The following is a 26,004-nucleotide window of genomic DNA, read 5'->3' as shown; positions in this document are numbered from 1 at the left end:
GCGGCTCCGCGCTCCCGCCGCTGGCGCCGCTCACTGCCATCTGCCTGGGTGAGTGCGGCCCGGCCGCTCCCTGGCGGCGGGGCACGGCGGGCATCGGCCGTGGGGACCCCTCCTCCCCTGCGGGAAGTGACCGTGGATGGGGGGCGCGGGATGGGACGAGGCTGCACCACACCGGGTCGTGCCGGCGGAGCCCCCTCCCGTTCCCCGCTTCCGAACGGGCCGAGGGCCGGCGCGGCCACGGCTCGCTCAGGCACCCGCTGGGGCTGCCGTGCCCGGCCGCTGCCCGGCGGTGTGGGGCCGCGCAGAGCGCTGCCGGATCCAGCGGAGCCCATCGCCTTGCCCTTGGCTCTGGAAGTGCTGCCATAACCTCGCATAGCCCAGTTTAAAAAAAAGTTCAGCAGGCATCAGCGGTTCTTCCGTGGGCTGTGAGCGTGTGCGGAGTGCCGTGCGGGCAGCGGCGCCGGGGCTCGGTTGCGGACTGCCCGGCGCTTCTCTTGAGTGGCAGCGAGAAGAAACATTTTCTCTCCCTCCCTGTCTCTACCATATTCTGCTCAGTTCCCTCCCGTCTGCTTGAAGCCGTTGCTTTCCGCTCTGCTTCTCAGCAGGTGTTAATTTATGGCAACGTGATGAAGCGTATTACTGGTTTCCAGTCTGTCAGCCCGTTCAGTCAGGGCTGTTGTTAGGCAGAAGCGTTGGCGCCTGGCTGTGAGTAGAAGGAGCGAACGGCAGGCCCGGTGTGTAACAGGGGCACGTGGAGTTCGGAGCTGCTGGAGCTGACTGCTCCGCTCCTGCGCCCTGCCGGAGCATCCTGCTGGGGCCGCGCAGTCAGGAGCAGCTGAGCAGCGCTGGGGCTGCGCTGAGCCCTCCGGACACTTACTTGGTAAACTGTCACAGCTCCTTGAGCCAGAATGCTTTAACCCACAATAAAGTGGATTAGAGTTAATTTTTAATAATCCCAAGTGACAGTTACTATTCGTTATGCAAACGATCAGAAAGGGATATCTTGTGGCCAGACTGCTTGTTTTTGTAAAAGCGCTTCCTTAACATCAGTGCTTACCTAGAAACATGTAGGAAGTTGAAGTTTAAAGGTTGCTGTGGTTATTTCAAACGTATCTATTTTAATTAGTATAAGTACAATGTAAAAAGCTAGCTAAACTACAAAACAGTTTGAACATCCAGGTCATACAACTCTGCAGAGTCTTAGCAGGATTTCAGAGATGTGCACAGCATGAGGATAATGTCTGCTGCACTGCTTATTTAAAGTTAGAGAAAGATACATATTTTCCCTGTATCTCTGAATTTCTTCTTCTTTGGGGGGTGTTTTGGGTTTTTAAAATTTTGTTTAGGGTTTTTTTTTTTTTTTGTGGCCCAGTCAGACCTTTGTTAAACCTGTTATTAGTTGTCGTAAATAGCATGGGTATTGTTAAAATGACTAATGAGATAATAAAAGCGTATGTAAACTTCAGAGCTGAAGTGAGAACACTTCAGAGAGGGAAGTTTAGGTGTGGGTGATGTCAGGTGAAAGTTTAGTAGATTTCTGCTTTCTATGACTTCTAGAATTTCACTGTCTGGCTCTTCTTTTCAGCTGGAATGTTTTATTCCTATTCCTTGCACAACTGACAGTAGTGGAAGTTGAGAAACATGAGAGGAGGGAAGCTTGTAAGGTATTTTGCTTCAGTGAGCCCATAAGAATTTAATGCTGCTACTTTAACTATTTTTGTGTTTTACTTCCTGCTTGTCTGTCCTTTCCTTTTATCCTTGTTTTTGGTTCTTGCTTCTTGCCATTCTCTCCTTGTTTTCCCATGTCCTGTGGGTGTTTCCCATGTGTGGGTGTTTGGTGTCTGTATCAATGTGCTGCCACTGACCATTGCTGTGTGACCTCATCTGTAAACTGCTGCTCCAAAGGCTGGATTTGGGTTTGTTTCAACTGTTCTTTCCTGAAGCCATTTTGTTTATCATTCTGGAGAAATTCTGGAGGACATAGAAAGTTATCGAATAAGAAGGAATCAGTGAAGCTGATGTCTCCTTCTGGCTGTGGGGAAAGCCTGTCATTTGGTTTGGAGGTGCCAAGATGTAAATTTCCCTTTTGATCCAAATAGCCACTTTCCAAGGTGAAAACCTCACCCTGAGAATTATTTAGCAATCCAAATGAATGGCACAGTAAGTTTCCTACATGGAGTTCAGGCCAACTGAACCACTTCAGGGATTTTTTTCTGGCTTTCCCGTATCTGCTCAACAGTTAAGAAAAAGAGCATCTAGGAAACTTTCTAATACTCTAGTCTCTCGCCTGTTTTTATTTTGACAAGAGACAAGAAGATCAGTAGGGAATGGCTGTTCTTTCTTACTGGCCTCTGCTAGTTTTGAGAGTTGGGTGCTGGTTTAACAGTGCTCTTGTGGTTTGATTTGATGGTCTTGAGTGAGCAAAATGGGTATTGGAAACTGTAAGCTTATTGAGTTACTTGGGAAAATATCTGGTTTGAGACTTAGATTTTATTTTAAAGAGCTATTTTTGCTGACTTCTGGGTATAAAAGGGTTTGAAAATGAGAGTGAAGAACTTGCAACTGCAACCAATAAAAGTTTTTTTGCAGAGATAAATGAGTATTTTTGGGGGTTCTCTTTCTTAGATATCTGCCAGGTGTGGTGTGCAAGGCTGCCTATAACTGCATTTGTGGTAGTAAACGAGGGCTCTCTGTTTAACAGTCCTCAGTGATGTAGCTCTGAGTTGGCTAATTCCACTCTATTGTGCCCCTTGTCTTCATCCTACTTATTTCCATTTAAAGGGCATCGGGGCCACTTCTAAGCTGCGTGAGGAAACCTCTGCTTCAGAGCTTGTTTCTCTTAGGGCTGTTGGGAATGTTCAGGTAGGAAACATACAGAAAGATTACAATGGTAGTACAGACCCAGACTCTTGCATGCAATGGATCTTCAAACACTGCTTTCAGTTGTGCTGATACTAGTTATGCAGAGTATATTCATGTACTTTCTTTGGAGCAAAACCAAGTATTTTACTTCTCGTGAATATAAATTTGTGACATAATCATGAATTAATTTCATCTCAGTCTTTAGGACTGTATTACTACGGTTACAGAAATAGTGGCACTTTAATATTGGATGAGGAAATGTTGTGTTGCTGTTACTGCTGCGATCCAGTTTGTCACAAACGGATGTGCTGCTTTGCCAGAGCTAACAGGGCTGTGTTGTTTCCTGGTACAGGATAGTATTTTTGCTCCTAGCTACTCTTACTCACCTAACAGAGCAAACTAGCACTGTGAAAGAAGAAATAATTACATGGCACCTTGTTATTATCATATAACAAATGTTACAAATGTTAGCTGATTATGTAATAAAATCAGTGCTGTTAGGGTCCTTTGAACATCATAATAATGCTTATTAATGCAAGTCTATGGCTCAGGTGTGTTTCTGCTCAAGCTGGAGCATTACATACGCTGCCATTTAGTTTCCCTCCTTGTTTCGTGTATTCCTAAAAGCTCAGTCCCAAGACTGCTTAGTAGGAGGGGGAAGTCACTGTCCTTGTCCCTGAGGTCTGTGATGAGTGACCCCAGGAGCAGTTTTCTCTCTGTTTTGCAGGGCCTGGCCTCAGCCTGAGGTCTGTAGCAGTCCTCTCAAAAGGAGAAAATTGAACTGTAGACAGCCAGATATAAGTCCTGGAGGGACAGCTGTAGGCACCTGGGCTGCTGCAGTGTGGTGACTGAAAAACATGACTGGGCCTGAACTGGAAAGCTGAGGGATTGTTTTTTATTTCCACCTCTTTAGTACTTTTTGTACCTCTTGTGCTGGTTTAAGTTGTAACAGAAGGTGGTCAGGGCAAGGGTCATTGTTTTGGGATGTGTTTAGACAGTGTAGAAGACAATGGGGGCCCACGCTCTGAGCCATAAATAGTGTTAATTGTCAGCTGCTTCCTAAGTGACTGTTGGGAACAGGGACGGTTTCTCTTCCTCTCTTCTCCTATTGTTGATTTTTAAATGATGTTTTTAACTAAATTCTTGCCAAGAGATTACCTATTAAAAGATTTAGGACTTAACATATGAAAAATAAAGCCGAAGTGAGTGCTTGGGCTGGGATGTTGTAAATTAAGTTTTTGGTAACATTTTAAACCTTTCTAATTTTTTTTTAAGCATTTGTCATTTTATTAATAGGCTATCTTTGTAGATTACAGATTACTGTTGAAATGAGAATGGTCAGTGGGACACGATGTAATTTTTAAAGAAAGTGTGGGGAAACTAATAGGGAACTACATGTTAATGCTGACTTCTGGAGCAACAATGACATAGGACAAATTTTCTTCGGCAATAACTACTCTTTCCAGATCACTTTAATGGTATACACTGTGAGAGGAGACTTTTGAGAAAGTGAAGAGTCTTTGGAGCATAATTTGCAAGTCAGATATGTTTGCAAGTACTGCCTCATCCTGTTTTGATTGTATTAGTGGACCTTGTTGAAAACTTCATTGCTTTTGCTTAGTCAAGGCAATCATGTTAGCTTTAGCAGCTGATTTTCAAGGTGACATTTACCTGAGGGGGACAAACTTTGCTTTATTCAGAGAAGTATTTAAGGATAATAGTTGCGTTTTAGTGTGATTGTTCTTCTGTGTTCCACAATTAAAATTAATCCTATGGAAGATAATTTAAAATAGATTGGCAGTTGTTTCTTTTGATAGTGTGTTTCAGAAATACTAAACATCCACTGTGTATTGACTTGTTTTAGCTCCAGTGAAGGATAATAGTTGATTACACGACCTGCCTGTGCAGATAAGCAAAGTTCTGGTTGGGAAACTGCAATACATTTGTGCTAACACCCCAGCAAACACCTAGGAATGGTTAACTATTGACTGCCACCCTGTACTGCTAGAATTTGTCTGAACATTGTTTTTCTGTCTTTACACAGTGAATCTCCTCCTGACTGGGAAAATAGAAAGTGCTGTTACCTCATTAGGTAAGACATACTTTTCTTACCTCTGTTTACTGTTAATTTGAGCTGTTACTGTTTCTTCCTCATGCAGAGAGATGTTCTAACGAAAGAGTGACCTTTTAAATGACATTTGTTTAGGACAGACTAACAATGACATCTTAGGAAGTTTAGGACTTTTAAGTCTTCCTAGGTTTTGTCGCGGTGTCCTGAAGTTCTGGTCACTCCTGTCCCTGTGTTCCGGTCACTCCTGTCCCTGTGTTCTGGTCACTCCTGGCCCTGTCCCTCTGTTCTGGTCATGCCTGTCCCTGTCCCTGTGTTCTGGTCACTCCTGGCCCTGTCCCGCTCCGAGTGCTTTGGACATCACCCTCTGTCACACGCTGCTGTCACTGGCTGTTTTCTCCTCTGGTTGCTGTTCAATTGTCAATTGTTCCAGTAACAGTCAATTGTTATCTCAACCCCAGTCTGCTTTTCGGCTCTCTCACCTGAGGGTTGTGGGACGGGAGTGGCTGCATGGGGCTTATTTTCCATTTGAGCTTAAACCACAGCAGGATTACGCTGAGGGGGCTGGAGTGACTGCATGGGGTTTATTTTCCATTTGAGCTTAAACCACAACAGGATTACAGACTGCATCATTGTCATTGTGATAGATGAAAATTGTAAGCTTGAGGCTAAGGTTGTAGTGCTGGGTATGTTTAGAGGAAAATTCTGTGTTTAGGAAGTGTGCCTGGGAGAACCAAGTCAGGGAGAGTGGCTCATTCCTGAAGAAGCTAAAACAAGAATATTAAAAATGTCTCATGAATGTCAGTGTGGAAATTCAACCAGAATCACAGCACTTAGTGTAATTTTCTTCTCTCTAGCAGTGACTTACTGACATTATGGGAATATTGCATTCAGGGTCCTCTTAGTGATAAGGACCCTCTTGTGACTGTCAATCCACCGTCATGCGTGTAGATGTACTTTATTCCCAGAGAGGCTGCAACTTACATTAAAAAAGAAAACAGCAAATAAGAGAGATGGGAGGAAAGTATGTTGGAAAACAGAAAAATAATTCTAGGACAGAACATCAAATAATGTGGGAGCTTGAGTGTTCAAGTCAAAGTTGGGGGTTGAGAGAAGGTTTAAATCAGGAGAAGGTAGTAATTTTATGATTAGGTAACCTGCCTAAATTAAGCTTAGAGGAAGTGTGGATAAACCGTGCAGGACATGCTGTTTGCAGCACAGTATTTTCCATTCTTTCAGTGGAAAAAGTACAGAGTGTCATTTATGTCCTCGTATGTTCTGCCTGGGTGGTTCTTCAGCTTTTGATGGAGTTTGGCATCTGTTTGGTGTATGATGTATGAGTTTACAGAGTGTAAATTAAGTAATTACACAGTTGTTTACTTATACTGGTGATACTGCCCCAGCCTAAAATATGCAGAGCTTCTTCCAGTTGACTGTGCTGCTTTTTAACACTTTTTGCACTAGAAATGGAGTTGTAACATCTGGCTTTTATTCTGCAAGTATGCTGAAAACCTCAGAGTATTGTAGCCTTCATGTTTTCTTGTCTTCATACACTTTTGAGAGTAACCTTGTCTCCTGTTGGTGTAACTGGAGTTTGAGGTGAAAATGATCAACAAAGGTCATTGCAACAGAGGGATCCATCCATGTGCAGCTTCTCTTACCTGTGCCCACACAAAGCTAGGTGGGCCTGTTGATCGAGCAGCGTGAGCTCAGGTTTTGGCACATCTGTGACATCTTGGACTGTCCCTTCACTGGCTCTGATCAAGAGCAGAATCCAGCTGGAGACTGGGCAAAGCCAAGGGGTGCCTTAAGTCTTCTTTTTCCACAGGCATAAGGGATCTGCATTAAACCATGTGTGCAAGCCCTCCTTGAGGGAGTGTTGTGAGAACTTGGGGAGAGTTTCCTGACTCTGAGAGAGCTACTTGAGGAAATGTGTATTGCCAGGCATTTGGGTTTGAGAGGAGCTTCCTTGTGCAAGTGCAAAACATCTGTTATCCTGGAGCAGATGGCAGGGATGTGTTCCTTGTGACTGGGACAGGCCCTGGTGCAGAAGAATGTGAAGCTACATGATTTATTTTTGTCTGGGATTGTCTGAAAATGTATTCCAGCGCAGCATAGTACCCTCAGTGCTGTCCTTTGGTGAAGCTTAATGTATATTTTATTACAGTTACTCTTGCAAAAATAAAAGTGATATTATTAATGTAAAGGTTTTGGAAATGTCATTTCACGTATTTGTGGCATATTTAGCTGGCAGAGGGAATCTACTGTTGTTTACAGTAGAAGAAATCAATTTGATCATTACAGAAAGCCTCATTAAGATTTATGCCCTCTTGACAGAAACTCTCTGAACTCAGATCTCTTCTGGCATTTGTTTAAAGTTTGGGGTTTTCTTTGTTTGGTGTTTTTTTTGGTAGTTGTTGTTTAGTTTTTTTGTTTTTTTTTTAACTGTGGAAGATTTATTATTGTCTGTCTTTATAATTTATATTGTCTTTAAAAGCACCGCCTCAGTAAGATTTTTGGTGGGTTGGTTGTCCAAACCAGGAATTGGTAATTTTATGTTTCTTCAGTAACGCTAAATGTGGGAAAGTTTGGAGTTTTTAGTGAATTGGGATTTCACTTTTCTTCTAGTTTTGTGCAGAAAGGCTGTGGAAAGACACTGAATTGTTGAAAAAGTGTTATCATTGCTATTTTTTTGTGTTGTCACTGATGATAAGGTCTTCAGAATCCAGGACTGTGCCTTTCTATTTAGGAACTTCCCTTTCCTTTAGATGTTTTGGCAGTTTGAACAGGCTTTTGTTTATTTTCCTTAAGGAATCACAGTGTGAAGCCCTAAGTACTTATTAACACAATACTTAGGCATGTGTGTGATTTTGCAGACTTCATGGCCAGGAGCTGAGGAGGGAATTGGGACCATTTTATGAATATTGAAGCCCCAGCAGTATAAAAATCTGCCCTTGTGCGGTTTTACCATTTTGTTGTCAGCACTGAAGGCTGTGTTTAATAAAAGTATTTCTTTCAACATTTATGTGTGTGAAAAAAGAGCTGCTGAAAGCTGTGCTGGGGTGTTTCACCTTTTCTTCCTTGCAGCAGTCAGTGCACAAGGGGTGGAGGGGCAGGCGACTGCTTTAGGGAGGAGGTCGATTGATGTTTGCGAAGCCTGTAGTAAGGCTACTAGTAGTAATAAGGAAAAAAAAGATTGGGAAGAAAGGCATCAAAAAGATGAGGCAATTAAGTGAGGTTGGGGTAAACACTACAGTAGTTTTGGAAGGGGTGTATGTGTGTGTGTCCCCGGTGTGCTCCAACAGGTTTAGGGGACCCTGGACATACAGTTAAAACAGTGTAATTAAATTTTGAAAATACTGTCTTGGTGTCATTCCTAATGATAGTGTACTCCATAATCATCGGTGCCCAAAAATCGTTCCTGTATCTCTGAGGTTCCCCGGGCAGGAGTGGTGTGTGTGTCTGTGAGTGTGTGTGTCTGTGAGTGCTGTGTGTGGGTTTGTGTGTCTGTGAGTGCTGTGTGAGTTTGTGTGTCGGTGAGTGCTGTGTGCGAGTTTGTGTGTCTGTGAGTGTGTGTGTGTGTCTGTGAGTGCTGTGTGTGGGTTTGTGTGTCTGTGAGTGCTGTGTGAGTTTGTGTGTCGGTGAGTGCTGTGTGCGAGTTTGCTTTGGCGCGTGTTGTTCAAAAGCTGCCCCCCGAGCAGCCTCTCTGTGCCTCGCGGTGGCGGGCTCGGAGATAACGGGGACAGGGGAAGCTGCAGCGATGCCGTTTATAGCCGCAGGCTCGGTGTCTTCTCTGGCCGTCCGAGAGGAAGCAGCAGCGAAAGCCATTTCCAGCCCCAGTGTCGGTCTGGGCTCTCCCCGCGGTTTCGGGCGCTGGGGACGCCGCGCCGGGAGGAAAGGGCGCTGCAGCCCGCTCCGGTTCCAGCCGCTCCCAGCCGAGAGGATCCGGCCCTGCCGCCCTCTCCTGACTGCCCCTGCCTCTAACAAGACAAGTGCCCTCCGTGAGCTTGCAGCCCCCTGAATCCAAAGAACTCCAGTCAGGGCTCCAGCCGTCAGGAGATAAGCCAAGTGGAGAGATGGAAGAACGGAGCGGGGGCAGTGGAGTAGAGACTGACACCATTTCCTCCTTTGTCCTGTGATCTGCATGCTCGAAATCCAGGGCACCACCTTGGGGCTGTGCCTGGCAATTTTTGTTTGAGGTCTCTTTTTGTTTTGGGGGGTCCACGGGGTTGAGCAGTTTTGTATTTTAGTCGTTACTTGCTGTTGTTTCTTGTCGTCCTTGGATTAGGAACGGTGAGGAGCAACGACATTGACTTTAAAACTCAGGAGGCATGACGTGAAACTTTATTAGAAACTTAAGATATTTATAGGCAGGATCGTTCACCCAGAACCTCATTTTTCCTTCCCATTTTGAAATGTTACTAAGCTGGCAGTTAGGAAATGCAGCCTTTCCAGCTCCTTTATGTGTTTGCTAGCTCTTGGTCCTCTTCTGCTATGGTGATATGTTGATGCAGCAACAAGTATGTGGAGGAGCACAATTATAGACCTAAAGAAACTGAGAACTGGAGTTGAAAAGTCCTGTGGATCTTACATTTGCTTTTATGTTTCTGTAATTGCAACTGCATCTCAGCATTTGCCAGCATGTGGCATGGAGCTGTTCTGGTTTTAGAAATGTGATAACAAAAATGTTCTTGTTTTTGTATCTTCATTACTGCAAAATATTTGTTTGGGAATAGATGCTTTCATGTATTTATGTATTCTGTATGTTTTTGTGGCCTTTGAAACTAGTAGGAATTATATACGTGTATTTCAGTGGAATGCTCTACCTGGAGATAAAAATAATAGCATTTTTATGTTTTGCCTCAGGTAAGTTACTCACCTGATGCTTTTTGTATTCCTGTGGCTCTCACTTCAAAAGTGCTTACTGTGAACAAACAGAATAGTGCCAGGCCTAGGTTTCCTGGAGGGGACGTGCTGCAGCCCAGCCCCACCAGGAGCTCTGCAGGCAGCCTGACTCGACTGCAGCCAAGTAGCGTTGCTGGTCTCCTTCTTTCCTTCATCCCTCCAGTGCAGCTAAATCTGATCCCAACTGGGAATTGGAAGTGGTGTATTTGTGTGGCTGGATTTCAAGCAAGCAATACTTTAAATCTCTCATTTATAATGCAGTGTATTTGGATGTGGATGTGTATGAAGTGACAAGGTATAGGCAACTTTTTTTTTTTTCCTTGCTGTATTTTTCAGCTACAAGAATGTAAGCTTCTGTCAAAAACTGAAATATTCAGCTGCAGTCCACAAGTCATGCTCTAGATAGTAATTTGTGTTAAAAATAGTTTAAATAATATTTTTGGAGAATGTTCAGAATAGCTGTTGCATTGCAGAGAATTTTCCCTCTTGTAATCTGCTTGAAGTATGTTTTCTTATCAGAACAGCTTTTCAGCTTGTTCTCAGAACATTTAATTTTCATTTTTGAATTGCTTAATTACAAATTATAATTATTTGATATAGCCTGCTGTTTTCCATAGGAAGAACTAAATGTGCTTTGAAAATGCTGAGCTTTATTTGGCCTTGTTTGCTCCTTTCCTGTCTTGAAATTTTTTCCCATCTGTGTGGGTTCAGAAGGAATTTAGAGTACTTGAGTAATGTTCAGTGAAAACATTTAACATTGGACTGCAGTTTACTTTCTTGTGGGAGGGGTGAGGGTGTGGTGGGTGGTGTTATTTTTTTAACCCTTACAAACTCTTCATGTGGTTAAGAGAATAAACAGCATGTCCAGAAACATGTCACAGCAAAATGAGCTACTAGCTACTTTACAGTTAATACAGATCTTCTTCACTTGCTGGGTGACCTACCTAGGCTTTGGGAAGCTAAGGAGGTAAGGAGGATTTCTGTATTACATCCTCTTGCAGTAATATTGATTGTAGTCTGTGGTAGATTCATACAAGATTATGGATTGGTCCTGCATTGCAATGCAGGTTGTGCCTACCTACACTTGGTGTGAGTGTCTTAATTAAAAAACAGGGCAGGGAAGAGAGCAGTGAAAGGATAAAACTGTTGACTCTCCTATGTCTGCAGTCTCCAGAACCTGATGAAAGCTCTTGAAACTAATGTGAATTGTTGATTAGGCAGAGCATTAACAATATTATTTTTCTCCCCTTATTGACAGCTGCTTGCAGTGGAGAGCTGGAACAGCACACGGAGAGACGGGGAGTCATCTATAGTCCTTCTTGGCCATCCAACTATCCTCCAGCCATAAACTGCAGCTGGTACATCCAAGGAGATCATGGAGATATGATAACAATTAGGTATGGTTGGATATTTGTGGAGGTAAAGGATTGCTTTGCTGAAACAAAACAAAATGTGAGTTTACCTGATACATCAATGAGAGGCTGTCTTCAGAGCCACTGGCTGATCAAAGAGAGCTGAAATTGGTTACACTGGAACATGATTCCAGGTTGGGCACCTCTCTCTATTTAAAAATGCTTCACTGTGGCTTGTTTCTGTAGGCTACTTCTGACATCTGTGATTACACAAGTCACTTGTGGTCTTTTATGTATTTATCTTCACAATGCCTGTGTGAGATTTCATATACCCCTGGCATTTGGGGGAGTGAGAAACAGCATTATATTTACTCACATTATATTCCTTTCATTGCTAATAAATAGGGGTAGGTGGAGGCTATAAAATCTGCAACAGCTTCAATGGGCATGTAAAATTCTTAGAGGAAAAAATAGCATTTTCACTAATATCTTAAAATGGTGCTATGTTTAATAGACAGTTGAAGATAATTATTGCTTATTGTTCCTTGTTTACCAAAAGACACATGCTTTTCTGCTTAATATTTATTTCCAACAAATCAAATAATAGTTAGCATTTGTGGTACAATTTCAGCTCAATTCTAGAAAAATGCTGTTCAATAAAGACTAAAATGTACTGCAAATAGTTTGTTAAGAATGTTTAGGGTATAATATAAGCATACTGTGGATGTGCCTAATTTCTCTGGGCTAGTGGTAGGATCCTTCATGAGACAAGAATTTCTTACTTAAAAATTAAAACCTAGGAAAAGTTTTTTTTTTTGGGGGGGGGGTGTTAGTACTGTTACATTTGACACCATCTGCTCATTCTTTGCTCAGCTGCTTAAAAGGGCTGTAAAATCTCTTCAAGTGCAGATGCTCAGAAATTGAAAACAAATCTGCCACAGATGGAATAATAGGAAGGCTCCACCATCCGTAGTTCAAAATAGGAACTACTCACCAAAAGTAATGAAATAAATACCTGCCAGCATTTGAAATTCATAAATAGAAATATGCTTTTAAACCCCATTACATTACATTGGATGTGGGGAATTCATTTCAAAGCAGAGATTGTTGGAAACTGAGAAAGCATACAGATGAGACACAGGACTTGACTCAGGAGAATAATGCTGCAGTTTAGGCTATGAAAATGTCTCAGAGCTCCAGTTAGAATTAGGACTCTGTTCTGCCAGTGTGAGTGTAACAGAAGCTAGAGAAACAAAGGAACGTGAGGTGTGCCAATAATGTGTGTACAGTTTAGATACATGCACAGCAGTATGACTTGAAAGATTTCTGAATGGGTTTGTTTTCTCTCACTGAATGCTCAGCCGTATCCTGCCCTCCTCTGCACATGCAAACAATAGAAACTGTGTGTTTACATCCCAGGGATTAGTGTTGTGGTGTTATGTTTGTGACTGTAAATGTGCTTGGAATGACTCACTCCAGTGTATGAGTTACAGCAGCTGAGGATTTCTTTACAAGGCTGTTGCCCTTGCAATGGCAAGGATGTAAAAGAAGGAGCTGACTTGCCTAGGCTAGGGGGTTTCAGATGCAAACATGTTTTCTGCTTTCCTGTTGGATATGCTTCTTATTCTAACAATGTGTTGGTAAGGGCATAAGAGTAGCCTTTTAGATTTTCCTAGGAAAATCAAACACAGTTCTTGTGCTAACATCTGCATTTTGAAAGGTTTCAAAAAAGCCCATCTCCTTTGTGTTGTGTTACACAGTATGCACTTCCTTTGATCTTGAATTCTTGTTGACAACAAGGCAGCAGTGTTATGTAAGAGATATATATACAGCAGGAGTCATTAAGGGATAAAATTGCAATTGAAAGTAATCTTGAATTCTTGTTGACAACAAGGCAGCAGTGTTATGTAAGAGATATATATATAATGAGATACAGCAGGAGTCATTAAGGGATAAAGTTGCAATTGAAAGTATTTTTTTACTTCTAAACTGTTTGCACTTGGTGGTTATTTTTTACAAACCTTTTTTCAGCAGCTTTCAGTAGAGCAGTGGTCAGATATACATGTGTATGTAGGATGCTGGCTTCTGTGGCCATCCCCTTTAGAAGCTATGTCTTAATGTCTGTCTTTCATGTGTATATTGATTTTCTTCATATCTTCACATTTCCATGGTTATTGTTTTGCTTTATAGTTTACTTTTTAGAAATCCTTGTGGGAGCTCTCCCATGAACAGAAAGTATATGTTCTTTGTTCTTATACCTATGTTCTTTGTGCTTATATCTATATGCATATTTCAGTGCTTTCTTTCAAATTCACCTGTCTGATGGAATGGTTCTATTGTGACCTGTGAACAAGCCTGTAGCCACTGTTTTCCAGGACTATATTGTCTCTTTAAATTCAGGTGATCAGTTGCTAGTTATTGTTTTGGAAACTACTTGATTTTTCCACCCATTTTCTCTATTTTTATGCTTCTTTTCACAGAGAATTATATAAATCAATGTAAGATGATATAAAGATGTCATATGCAGTAACTGCCTTTGTACCATCTTTTACAGGCTTTATAGGTTTATGTTTCCTCATATCAAGAAAAAGATGAAAAAAAATTTTGTTTAGCAGTCACTGTTACTTGATGGTTGTAATTAACCCTGGTGTGGGTGGAGTATAAATTTATTCTTTTATTACTGGAATTTAGGGGATTGCAAGTAAAATGTTCTCCATGTTCAGAATTCAAGACAAGGGTATTGAAAAACGATCTACTTAGTGACCCACTCAAGCTGTCTCTTATTAATTGAGGTGAGGGGATCACCTTCATTGGCTTTCACTTCAGTGATTCATAACACTGGCTTTGAAAAAAGAAACTGTCAGATACCATTTGAGTTTCAATTTCTGCATAAAATTGAGGTCTCTTCATATATTCTTGCTGGTCTGTAATTGTGTGAAGAGTTAAGGGGACTGCTTCACAGTCTATTTACCAAACTCACAGCATTTCAGAACTTGACATTATTTGGAGGAAACCTCACAATAGCCATTTACTTGCTCAGCCCTTGAAGAAATAGCCCCTGCTAGAAATAGCCCCTGCTAGGGAGTGTCTCTTGTCTAAGGTTATGCAGTTAGCTGCTGCTTGGGAGCTGGGAGTGGAATAGAGCTTTCCTGACTTCAGGTCCTTGTGCTTCTGTGGTTAAGCTGAAGGTTTTAATGAGCCAATTAAGTCATCAGTTGTTCACAGTCTACACTTTCTGTGAGAAGTTGGCAAATAGAAGTAACTTTTCTTGCTTAATTGGTCGGTTGGTTTTATTTTGGGACTGTGCTTTATTGACCTATCTATAATATTTATTCTCCAATTTTAAAATTAGTTTAGAGGGCCAAATTGGACATTTACTTTTTTATTTATTTGCTAATTGCTTTCATTCAGATTTTGCATCCCATGTTTGTCCTTTCCCAGTTACTAAGAAAGCTTTCTTTTTCTTTACTCTGTAGTCCCTCGTGCCTAAATTACTGAAAGGGTTGTAGAGAATTCCCTACATTATTTATAGAGTACTTTTTTTTTCCCCTAGCTGCTACTGTTCCTTTCAGTGCAGATGGCAAAAAACTAAACTCTCCTAAGCATTAGTTTTGCAGGAAGCACATTCTTCTCATATATATAGATTATTAATGTGTGTTTATGGTAGTCTGGTTTGATGAAGTACTTTCCAGCAATGTAAAAATAGATAATAGGAAGATACCATTGTAGGCTGTTACCTCATGTGAGTACATAGGCAAAAACTGATCTATATGACTAATATTGTAATTTCCTGTATACTCCTGGAGGTCTGCTCACTGTTGGAGGTAAACTCTTTTTTAGCATCATGCCACTGGAAAAAGAATCAGATTAGTTTACTGATTTCTGCAGAATTCAGTAAAAACAAGACTTAGTGCTGCATTTCTCCGTTCATATTGAGTTGTTCTGATCCTCAAATTCTGAATACTTTCAATGTTTGATTGGTTACTGTTGTACTTCTCTATAAAAATGTGGAAGAGACATTCCAAGAGCAAAACAAAAGCATCTTTCAGGAGAAACAAAACCTGAAAATTTTGGTCCAATAATTTTGATCTTGTACACCAGTCTCCTTCTACATTTCTGTATTGTTTTGGAGATCCACAGAACAGCCTAAGGCCAGGCCATTTTAAAGGATGTTCTGTGATGGGTGTTGTATTTTGTTTATGTTCTAGTTCTGGTGCTGGAAATACCAATGTTTTACTGCTTTTCCTCTCCCTGCCCTGTGAACTAGGGCTGTGTGCTCTGCTTGTGGAGAGGAAACAAAACCTGGAGGAAAGCCAGGTTCTCCTTCCCTTTATCACCAAGTGCCAAGATGCCAAGGCAGGGGAGCATTGCTCTGGAAGTGAAACTCTTGGGTGGAGGGGGTGTCTGGTGCAGGGGGTAAGGCTGTAATTGAGCAAGGGCTGGAGTTAACCCTGCTGTGCCCTGCAGCTTGCATGGTAGGATGGACCCCTGGGTCCCTGTTCCAGTCCTGCAGAACTGTCAGAGGGCTTTGCTGGAGAGGATTAGTGACTGAGCAGAACTGTCTTTTGCTTTTCTTCTCAAATCCTGTGCTTCCCTGCCCCAGGTGTTTAAAAATACTGTGGTACTGGCTGGTGCTGCATGAGATATGGATGATGTTACATGTGAGTACTTTCTGTTTCAGTATGGCTCCTGCTTCTTATTTTAATCACAAAAAATGTAGTTTTTTGATACGAAAGGTCTGAGACTTCCCTCAAGATCAGTAGCTACAGACTTCAGTACTTTTCCAAAGACTGTACAGTGGCTGTGTAGTCCTACAAACAGTACAAGCACAAGTCTTTGTCCTGTATTTCCACTGTATACCAATACTCATTCAACCCTTTTGATAGAAAAATTTGCATTCCAGTTTGAGAAAGCTCAGCTGAATAAATAAATGTTTTGTGGGTAGCAGGATTAAGTTATTCTTCAGAGGACTATAACAGAGCAGCTCTAGATCTAATTAGAGATGATGAAAGAAGTGAAGCTGTAGAGGCTAGTGCGGTATTCAGGAGTCTTGACTAAAATAAATCATTTGGCTACTTAATGTCAGAGTAGAATGGCAGAAACCTCTAACACAAAATCTTGTCACAAATGCATTATGAAGTGAAGCCAAATTTTATATACTTAAAAGTGCAAACATACGTATTCTTATTGTTTTCATATTTCTTTAGAAGGTAGTGTTAATTGTGGTGTGTATAATGCTTTTGGTCTTGTAAAATCACCATCAATGTAAATGAGGAAAAAATTGCTTCTAATAGGGCCAATATAACTTAAAAGGGTGCTGAAATAGAGCGATGATGTCTTAATCAAAGGACAGTTTGTTGAAAATACATCTGTTGATTAGTTTGCATGAGGGAGAACATAATTGCTTTGACTTTGCTTGTGTCTCTTAGCAGAAGAAATTTTATAACTGCTGTGGTATCTATTACACATAAAACTTCACATTAGAACTAGAACATACACAGACTTAAAAGGGTGCTGAAATAGAGCGATGATGTCTTAATCAAAGGACAGTTTGTTGAAAATACATCTGTTGATTAGTTTGCATAAGGGAGAACATAATTGCTTTGACTTTACTTGTGTCTCTTAGCAGAAGAAATTTTGAAATTGTGTTTGAAACTTCTAGGCACTTGGGATTAGGATGTTTGTTTCTGTAAAAGAGTTTGTTCTTGTGAATATTCTGTATTTCCCTTTTTGAATAGCAAGGCATTTTTTTCAGTAGGATGTGTGTCTCTGAGAGGCATGGTGTTCTTAGAGAAGCTACTAAACACAGTGTTTCCTTGCAAGTCTGTTCTGCCTCATCACCCTCGTACTCTGTGGCTGAAGTTTGGATTTGTTAGTGAAGAAATGTGGGATTCTGCTCTGAATCTGTCTGAGATCCACAGGTGACACTAAGGAAAATCATTTGTCCTCTGTATGCCTGGGCTTCTGCATTGGAAGCTGAAACTAAACTTTTCCACAACCAAAAAAAGCTGTTTATTAGCAATGTACCATACTAGACTTACAAGGTGCAAGTAAAAGATTAGTTGTACATGAATGCAGGCTCTTGAGAGGTATTGCTGTCATCTGCAAAGGAGTTTGTAAACAAGGTATGTGCATGTGGCTGACTTTTCTGTACTCTTCCTTTGTATGACTCTTGAAAGTGTTAGATATTTTTCTTTTTTTTTTTTTTTTCTAGAAAGAAATGCTTTTTAAAGTAAGTTATAGACAGGTTATTGTATAGGCAAATTCTCCCCTTGGGTTGTGCAGACTGTGTTGTGTAGCCATGCTGTGGCTGAATTATTTACTTGATAGACAAAAGTGGCTCTTTTCAGCAGAGCAAGGAAAATGAGTGGCTGCGGGACCCAGTTGGAGTGCAGGGAGCTGGGTAAGATAGGAGAACAATTTGTTTGCATCTCTAAGGTTCATCATGGTACATCTAAATAACTACAAAAGTAAAGCACCAGAAGATGTAGTAAATGAAGTTGTTTGTAACATGCAAAAAGAAATTTTTTAGTCATTCCCCCCACCCTTTCCAGTTTTGAGTTTACATTTCTTGATTTAGTGACTGTTCCCTTTTCTTAGAAGCTTCTGTTGTTGGGCAGATGGATATTTCTAACACTTAGTCAAAAAGTTTTCATTAAAAATTTCCTATGAGCAATCCTCCAAGTAGACGATAGAAACCCTACATGATGTGTGGGGCCAAAATGAGTCACAGAGTGCAAAACTGATGTGGTAGCTTAGTAATGCTCTCACATCTCATGTAACAAACAAACTTTGTGAGTAGCTAAAGCTTCCCTGATGCTTTGGATAATTCCTTTTCATGATGCAGTGGCTGTTCACTTCTTGGTCATTAAGAACATTTTGTGCTGAACACCTGTAACAGAAATACTCTGGTTTATCTTTGAATGGCTGAGTACTTAAATCTTCTTTTGGCTGCACAGTCATCTAAAACTTCCTTGCAAAATACGCTGGTTTCAGAAGCTTGATGAGATTACTTTGTAGCAAAGAATTAAGTGCTGTGGGAATAGTTCTTCACAGCTGGGAAGACACACAGAGGTTGCTGGGAGAAAGGGAAGAGGAAGGACAGAGGAAGGACATTGCTGGGTGGAATGTCCTTGCACATGTGTTGTCATCTCTTAATTTCCATTTTAACGTATCATTTTCAGTGTTCTCTTACTTCTCATGCTTTTACTGATAACATTTTTTTGAGAGTTATTAAGCCAATGTGTTTGGCAGGACCTGGAGGTGTGGGTAGGCTGAGTCTCCTGCCTAAATGAATTAGCTAGTTTACATGGTTGCTGTTCTTTCCCTTTCAGCTTCAAAGGTCAAGATCTGGCAGGCATTGACAGCCTTTTGTAAATACACATTGATATCAGAAAATTACCTTTCCACTTATCTTTTTCAAAGAATTTGTCATTGATGTTTGTGAATAATCCTTTAGAGCAGGAGACCTGTGTTTTGCAACTGCTTTTCTGCCTTTCTGAAAATTCTTTCTAGATATTTGCATGGAGTATGCACAACTTCTGCCAACTTAATTTGGTGTAGCTGAGTTACATAAAAAAGGACCAAAATTCATTTCTAAGTGTTCTGAACAGTGTGCCCTTTCCTAATGAGTATGCTTTTCTGTGCAGTCTGCAACCTGCTATTGTCATTGCAGATTGCTGAATAGAAATGCAATCTGTTTCATCAGAGAACAAATACCACATATGGTTCCTGAGCCACAGGTTAGGGATTATTATCCAGTTGTATTCAGTGTTCTGCAAACAGTCAGGGCTCCTCTTTGCACCAGATAAGCTGCTATTGAATAATCACTTGGCTTGTGTCAGCAGAAGGGCAAGAAATTTGACTCTGTTATAGTCTTGTTTGCTCTGCATTTTCACTTCCACAAAGGGAATACTTGAATATTTGAATTAAAAGATAATGGTGTTAGATTTTACGTTCCATTTCCACCCCTATTTTCTTCTTGGTCTCTCCTTCTCATTCATGGCTTGAAGAGTGGATTTGTATCTTGTATTTAGCCCTTTAGGATTCTTTGTACTGCTTTCTGTTGTTCTTTTTCCAAGACAATGGTCAGCCCTGTCACCCCTAGTTTCATAGCTTTTTTACTGTTGGAAATGACTGCTGAAATTAATCTATTTTCTGTGTAATGTATTCTGGAATTTTGCTTTTCCTCATACCTGTATTTTAGGAAGCAGTTTTATTTAAGAACTGGGTAAAAGAGGACTCATTCTTTCAGCTTTTGGAGCTACTCTGGTATGATGTTTATACTTGTGAGATGGGTGGTTTTCCAAATTCGGGGATGTGCTTTGTTCCTGTGTACTCAGGGTGGTATATAGAAGGTAGATGTTTCATTATCTTTGAATGTGATACCTTTATGTTAGCACTGCTTGATGCAGAAAGTCAGCCATTGGAGTTTGTTCTTTCTCTCTTAGGTTTTGTTCCAGATACATGTCCTCTTTCTAACTTGTGCTTTCTTTTGTTCTCAACAGTTTTAAGAACTTTGATTTGGAAGACTCTCAGAAGTGTGCAGTAGACTGGTTGATGATTGGCCCGTCTTCCAAGAGGGAGGAGTACAAAGTGTGTGGATCTTCCATACCTCCATCTTTCATCTCTGCCAGGGACCATGTGTGGATCTTTTTTCACTCAGATGCATCAAGCTCAGGACAGGCTCAGGGATTTCGCCTTTCTTATATTAGAGGTAAAATCTTGGGGGTTTGTTGGCTTCACTTCATACTCTCTCTGGCAAAACTTGGAAGACAGGAGTACTTTTTTTTGACAAGTGTCTTGGGTCATTGATGACTGTAAAGTATTGGTGTGGTAACACTGGTATTATTTGCATGTGGCTTTTTAACTGTATTGCTGAAGTGTACTGGCCTGACTAATTGGCTTCTGACATGCATGGTAGTAGGTGCTGAAAAGTGATATCAGATAGTTCCAAAAGCTTTGATACTGATTTTTTTTTCTCCTTGTCCTCTTTCACAGGAAAGATAGGTCAGTCTGTGTGCCAGTCAGATGAATTCCACTGTGCAAATGGGAAGTGTATTCCCAGTACCTGGAAGTGTAATGCCATGGATGAGTGTGGTGATAACTCAGATGAGAAGAATTGCACTATCCCTCCAACAGACCCTCCCTCCAGCATCTGTCCCTCAGGAATGTTTCAGTGTAGCACAGGGCACTCCACTAAATGCTTGCTGAACGAGCTCAGATGTAATTCAGTCAAAGACTGTGGTGACGGTTCTGATGAAGATAATTGTCCTGATCTTTCCTGTGGCAAAAGGCTGGGGAATTTCTATGGATCCTTTGCTTCCCCAGACCTATTCCGTGCTGACCACAGCAGGTCTGACCTGCGTTGCACGTGGTATGTGGACACGCAGGACAATCGGCACGTTCTGTTGCAGCTGGATTTGCAGTTAGGCTACAATGACTATGTAAAGGTGTACGATGGCATTGGAGAGAGAGGTGATAAATTAATGCAGACGTTTTCACACCACAACAACAGGCACTCTGTGAGTGTGGAGTCATCCAAGGGCCAGCTCACTGTCTCGTACCATGCCCGCTCCAAGAGCACTGGCCATGGATTCAATGCAACATATCAGGTGAAAGGCTACTGCCTTCCTTGGGAACACCCTTGTGGAAGTGATGAGGAGTGTTTCACAGATAAGCAGCATTGTGATGGCTGGTGGCATTGTCCAAATGGCAAGGATGAGGAGAACTGTCCTGCTTGCCAGAAGAATGAATACCCATGTGAAGGAAACAGTGGGCTTTGTTACTCAATACTTGACCGCTGTAATAACCAGAAGAACTGTCCAGATGGCTCAGATGAAAAAAACTGCTTTACTTGCCAGCCAGGAAATTTCCATTGCGGGACAAATCTGTGCATCTTTGAGACTTGGCGCTGTGATGGCCAAGAAGACTGCCAGGATGGAAGTGATGAACGTAACTGCCTGGTGATTGTTCCCAGGAAGGTCATCACAGCTGCTCTGATTGGGAGTCTCGTGTGTGGCTTGCTGCTAGTGATAGCACTGGGTTGTGCATTTAAATTGTATTCTCTGAGGACCAGGGAGTACAGGTGAGTGTCTTGCTTTGCTGATGTGTTCATAGCTGTGGTGGTTTTTTCCGTTGTGTTAAAAGGAAAAGAAAGTTGATTCTTAACCAGAGAATTTGCAAAATACTGTGAAATCAAATCCAAGGACCTGATGACAGCTAAATAGTAGTCATTGCATTAGGCTTAGAGAAGATTTCTGTGAGTAGTGAGTGGAAATAGCAGCTCTTCTGTGGTCTGTGAGAAGTACGTGGTTATTGTGCAGTATGGCAGAATCTGTAACCTAATCTGCCTTTTCCTTCTCATCCCCGTGCAACAAACCCCTTGCCCCTTCCAAAAACTGAATGCTGAACTGCTACAGTGAAGTCTTCACTGCATCTGAATTGAACAACCCTTCATCCCTCCCCAAATACTCCAGTTCTCAGTTCTCTTAAAGTGATGTCCTGCTGTGGTGGGGCCTATTCTCAGTGGGAGTTGTCCATGGTATAAGCAGTGCCCCTTTCCTCTGATTCTGTATGCCTCATTCTAGGTGTACTGTGTGTGTGTTTCTTTGCCTATGAGAAGTGGGGTTCTGCCTTGTAGGAGTCGTAAGGGACTTTCTGTGTCCCATCTCATCAAGTGCACCAGCTCTGCGCTATGCTGCTGGCACTGTGTTTGAAACAGGGTGCTTTACATTCTCTCCTGATCGAATCTGCATGATTAAGGACCTGCAAAAGAGCTGCTGTGCTAAGGTGGGAACTTCAGTGCCTCTGTTCTGGCAGGACTGGCAAACTGCAACTGCAAGCTGCCCCTGTTGTGTGATTGTTTCCAGTTCTTAATGTCTTTTCCAAAAATAACTTTGGTCCCATTGCTGTTACTGACACAACAATTACTGGCTGGTTGAAAAAACTTGTTTGTACAGTGTCCAACCTGAGACTGCACTAGAGGGTTTGCTGGTTTGATTCATTTGTGTTTATACCCTGTACTCAGTCTTTTTGTTTATTTTTGCACCCTGATAAGATTTCCATGGAGCTTGGTGAAAGCTCTGTGGCTTTACTCCTAGCAGGAGCCCTTTGGCAGTGCTTTTATACATTGGTGTCAGGGAGGCAGGACAAGCTGTTACTTCTGTTCCATGTTTTCTCTCTGGTTCTGTTCCCAGAGCATTTGAGACTCAGATGACGCGGCTGGAGGCAGAGTTTGTGCGGCGGGAAGCTCCACCTTCCTACGGACAGCTGATTGCACAAGGACTCATCCCCCCCGTGGAAGACTTCCCTGTGTACAATGCATCACAAGTATGCAGACACATGCCAATAAATATTTCAGCAGCCAAACTGCTATAAATTAGATACAATCAATCTGGAACTGTGTTTCAGTGGCTGTGCTAATTATACGGAAGTAATATAAAAATGTGTATGTGTTACATGGAGCTGAAGATCCGTAGTTGCTACTGTGGGTAGTTTTAAAATTAAATACATTTATTTAAAATTAAATACATTAATTAATACATTATTTAAAATTAAATACATTTAATGTATTTGTTGGGGAACAGCAGTGACATAAGCACTTTTGCTGTATGTCAAGACAGAAGGAATAGAGACAGAAAGAAAGGTCACAAAGTAGATAGAAGAAAATGGCTTTTCAAGCTGAAACTGTAAATACACCTGAAATTGTAAGAAAATAAAGTCTCTATAAGGATTTTTGGAAAATTCTTAATTTTCCAAAATGGTTGTTTTTCATTTACAGATAAATTATACTGGAAAGCCACTAAGTCATTCTATTTCATTGCTAAGTACTCAGAAAACTCCTTTATGGTGTCAGAAGTATCCATCTGAGATGCAGTTCCTAATGTGATAAAGCGCTTGTAGTTTGTTACTCCAGTGGAAAATTAACTTCCTGGACAGACAAGCAGAGCTGAAACTCAAAAAGGAAGCACTGTAAGGGACAGAAGTTGTGGCTGCCCTTCACTGGCAGCGTTCAAGGCTAGGTTGGCTGGGGCATTGACCACCCTGGTCTAGTGGGAGGTGTTCACAGCGGGGAATTTGGAATTAGATGATCTTTAATGTCCCTTGCAAGCCAAACCATGCTATGAACCTATGAGAATCTTCTGGTACAGGCAGAGCTGTCTTTGGTTATAGTATGCAGGGAATGATTGGCGTCTGACTCCGTTGATTCAGAAGGCTGAACAATTGCTTTGTTAAACATATTATATTACATTAATACTATATTATATTAAAGAGATACTATACTACAAAGAATACTAAAGAAAAACCTGTGACTGTCTCAAGACAGACAGAACACAGCTTCAAGTGATTGGTTACTTAATGTAAACAACCATCACCAGAATCCAATTACCAAATCCCTTCAGGTAAACGATCTTCCTAACACATTGCACATGTGCAAAAACAACAGGAGTAGTAAATAGAGACAAGAATTGTTTTCTGTTCTTCTCTCCAAGCTTCTCCAGGAAAAAACTTGTGAGAGAAAATGATCTCTCTCTCTGTTGAGAGAATGCAAATGCCACGTTTGGTGTTCTCAAATAGTTTGTTAGATAATACGCATTTAAGAAGCAAGCACAGGGATGGGCTCTAAGTATCGTGGCAAAGTGGAGATATTCATGGGGAGAACAGGGTTTAGAAGTCTTTTGAGTAAGTGTGAAATGCTGGTTTGCTCCCTGTGTGTTGCAGGCGTCAGTGCTGCAGAACATCCGGACAGCCATGCGGAGGCAGATGCGGCGCCACTCGTCCCGGCGCAGCTCGTCGCGGCGGCGCTTGGGCAGGCTCTGGAGCAGACTCTTCCACAGACCTCGGGTGAGAGGGCAGATCCCCCTGCTGACACCTGCCCGCACCTCACAGACCACTCTGGGTGATGGGATCATCAGCAGTGCTGATGGGGCTGTTGGGAGTCCCCCACCTTCCCCAGAAGGACCTAGTTCAGAGGCAAATGGCCAAGCCAGGGGCCCACAAGAAGCTGGATGTAGCAGCTTGCAGCCAGAGACTGAACTTACAGAGCCATCGCCTTCCAACATCTTCCAGCCAAATACTTGCACAGCAGCACATGCAGAGCCTGAGGCTGGACACACCAATAAATCTTTAAGTGCTGACTCTGACAGAGAGCTTAAGCAGTCCAGTAAAGCAGATACAGGAAAGGCTTTCAGAGATCCTTCATCTGAAAGTGTTACAGAAACGATCCATGGAGGGTCAGTATCCAGGAGGACTGTCCCAGAGGACAGTAGTTTAAGTGGAAGTCATCCACTTAGTGAAGATCCATGTAGATTACCCTTAAAAAAGTGGGAGTCTGGTTATCCAGACAGCCCTGTGAATGTTCATATCCAAGTGAATGGACAAAACCAATGTTGCCCTAACTCATACCAGGAGGAGCCTTTGGGTGTTCATGCAGCTTGTTGCCATTCTGTGGAAGTGCCAATGTTACAGTCATCTACTTCCCTCTCTGAAAACAATACCAGTGATGATGAATCTTTACTTGTTTGCTAATAAAAATTTTTGTTTTGTCCATGTAGATTTTGTAGCTTCATTGTTTTTGTGGCAGTGCACTTCAATGACAGGTGGTATGTCTGTGCTCCCAACTTTCTCACTAAAAATGAGTGTGCTTTAATGCCACAGCGAGTGCAGTACAAGGCTAAATGGGACATGTTTATGTCACTGTTGCTATTCCTGAGATTGCAGTGGGGCAGAAGTAGGCCAGTATGTGATGTTAGTGGATAGGAGAACAGGAATGTGTCGCTGCAGAGGAATCTCCATCCGCTGGTATTTCTTTTGTACTTTTACTCGCTCTGCATTCAGTGTTTCTTTGCCTTTCAATGGTCTTACTGGACTAGAGAACTCTGTTGGAACCTGAGGCAGACACCAGTCGTTGCAACTCTGAGTACTAAGCTACAAATAACATTATCTTTTTAGGCATAATAATTTAATTAAAATTTAATAATTTTAATTAAACATGCTTAGGAGGAATTAAAATCCCTTATAGCTTCCTCTTTTATAGAAACTGCTCATTTCTTTTGCTCCCTTCAGAAATGTTTTGATGGCCGTATGTACCTTAAAGCATCCACTAAATCCAAATTTTCTGTGTGGAATACCCAGAATGAAACCAGCTGTATTAGCTACTAAAGCTTTGTAAGGAGAGTGTAGCAGTGTTCAGTATAAGTGGAGTGCATTGAGTCTTAGTTGCAGCAATATTTATTTTTTGCATTGTCATGTGTTGCACTTTCTTCATGATGATGTTGTGAGTGTTGCAGAATTGTTTCCTCCTTCTCTACCCTTTGTCCTGTCCTCTCTTGTGTTTCCAGGGACTCTTTGAGTGGTACCACTTTGAGTGCCTGAAGCACGCTGAGGCTTTACAGCATTTGGGGCTGCACTGGGAAGCACTGAGCACTTGGTTAGGATCAGACTACTGGTTTATTTTGAAATAAAATCTGTCTCACAACTTTGCTTGTAAATCTGCTGCCTAAGTGCAGACGTATAAGCCAGTGGTTTTATTTCTCTTTTATTTTTAGAGAAAGTTATTTTGCTTTTTTGATTTTTTTCTTTAAAGAACTGAAATACATCAGTGCCATTTTTAAAGCTGACACTGTGTAGATTGTACACACTTAAATGTAAACTGGTGCCTTTTTGTTTTTTAGAGTGTAATTAAAAGTAAGCAAGTGATTTACCTGTAAGAAGGTGGCACTGCTTAACAAGGAGTCCCTGCAGAATGACAGAACTCTGCTGTGTGATGGCTTGGTCCTGCTGTGGTGGCTGGGGTGGTGGCCAGACTGTCCCTGC

General features: G+C 41.7%; 1 protein-coding gene across 1 annotated transcript; it reads left to right on the top strand.

The window, feature by feature from the left end:
- Window positions 1–23: 23 nt before the first annotated feature.
- On the top strand, window positions 24–24,742 carry LRP3 (LDL receptor related protein 3; the record flags this gene model as incomplete). Its single annotated transcript, XM_041490579.1, has 7 exons — window positions 24–48; window positions 4,907–4,954; window positions 11,094–11,232; window positions 19,695–19,903; window positions 20,188–21,274; window positions 22,386–22,518; window positions 23,911–24,742. Coding segments are annotated over 7 exons (2,448 nt in total), but the record flags the coding sequence as incomplete, so codon positions are not given.
- Between the last annotated feature and the right edge of the window lie 1,262 nt (window positions 24,743–26,004).

The sequence above is a fragment of the Pyrgilauda ruficollis genome, unplaced genomic scaffold, assembly GCF_017590135.1.
Source record: "Pyrgilauda ruficollis isolate IOZ18807 unplaced genomic scaffold, ASM1759013v1 scaffold124, whole genome shotgun sequence".
Classification (NCBI taxonomy): domain Eukaryota; kingdom Metazoa; phylum Chordata; class Aves; order Passeriformes; family Passeridae; genus Pyrgilauda; species Pyrgilauda ruficollis.
This window is presented reverse-complemented; position numbering and strand designations above follow the sequence as displayed.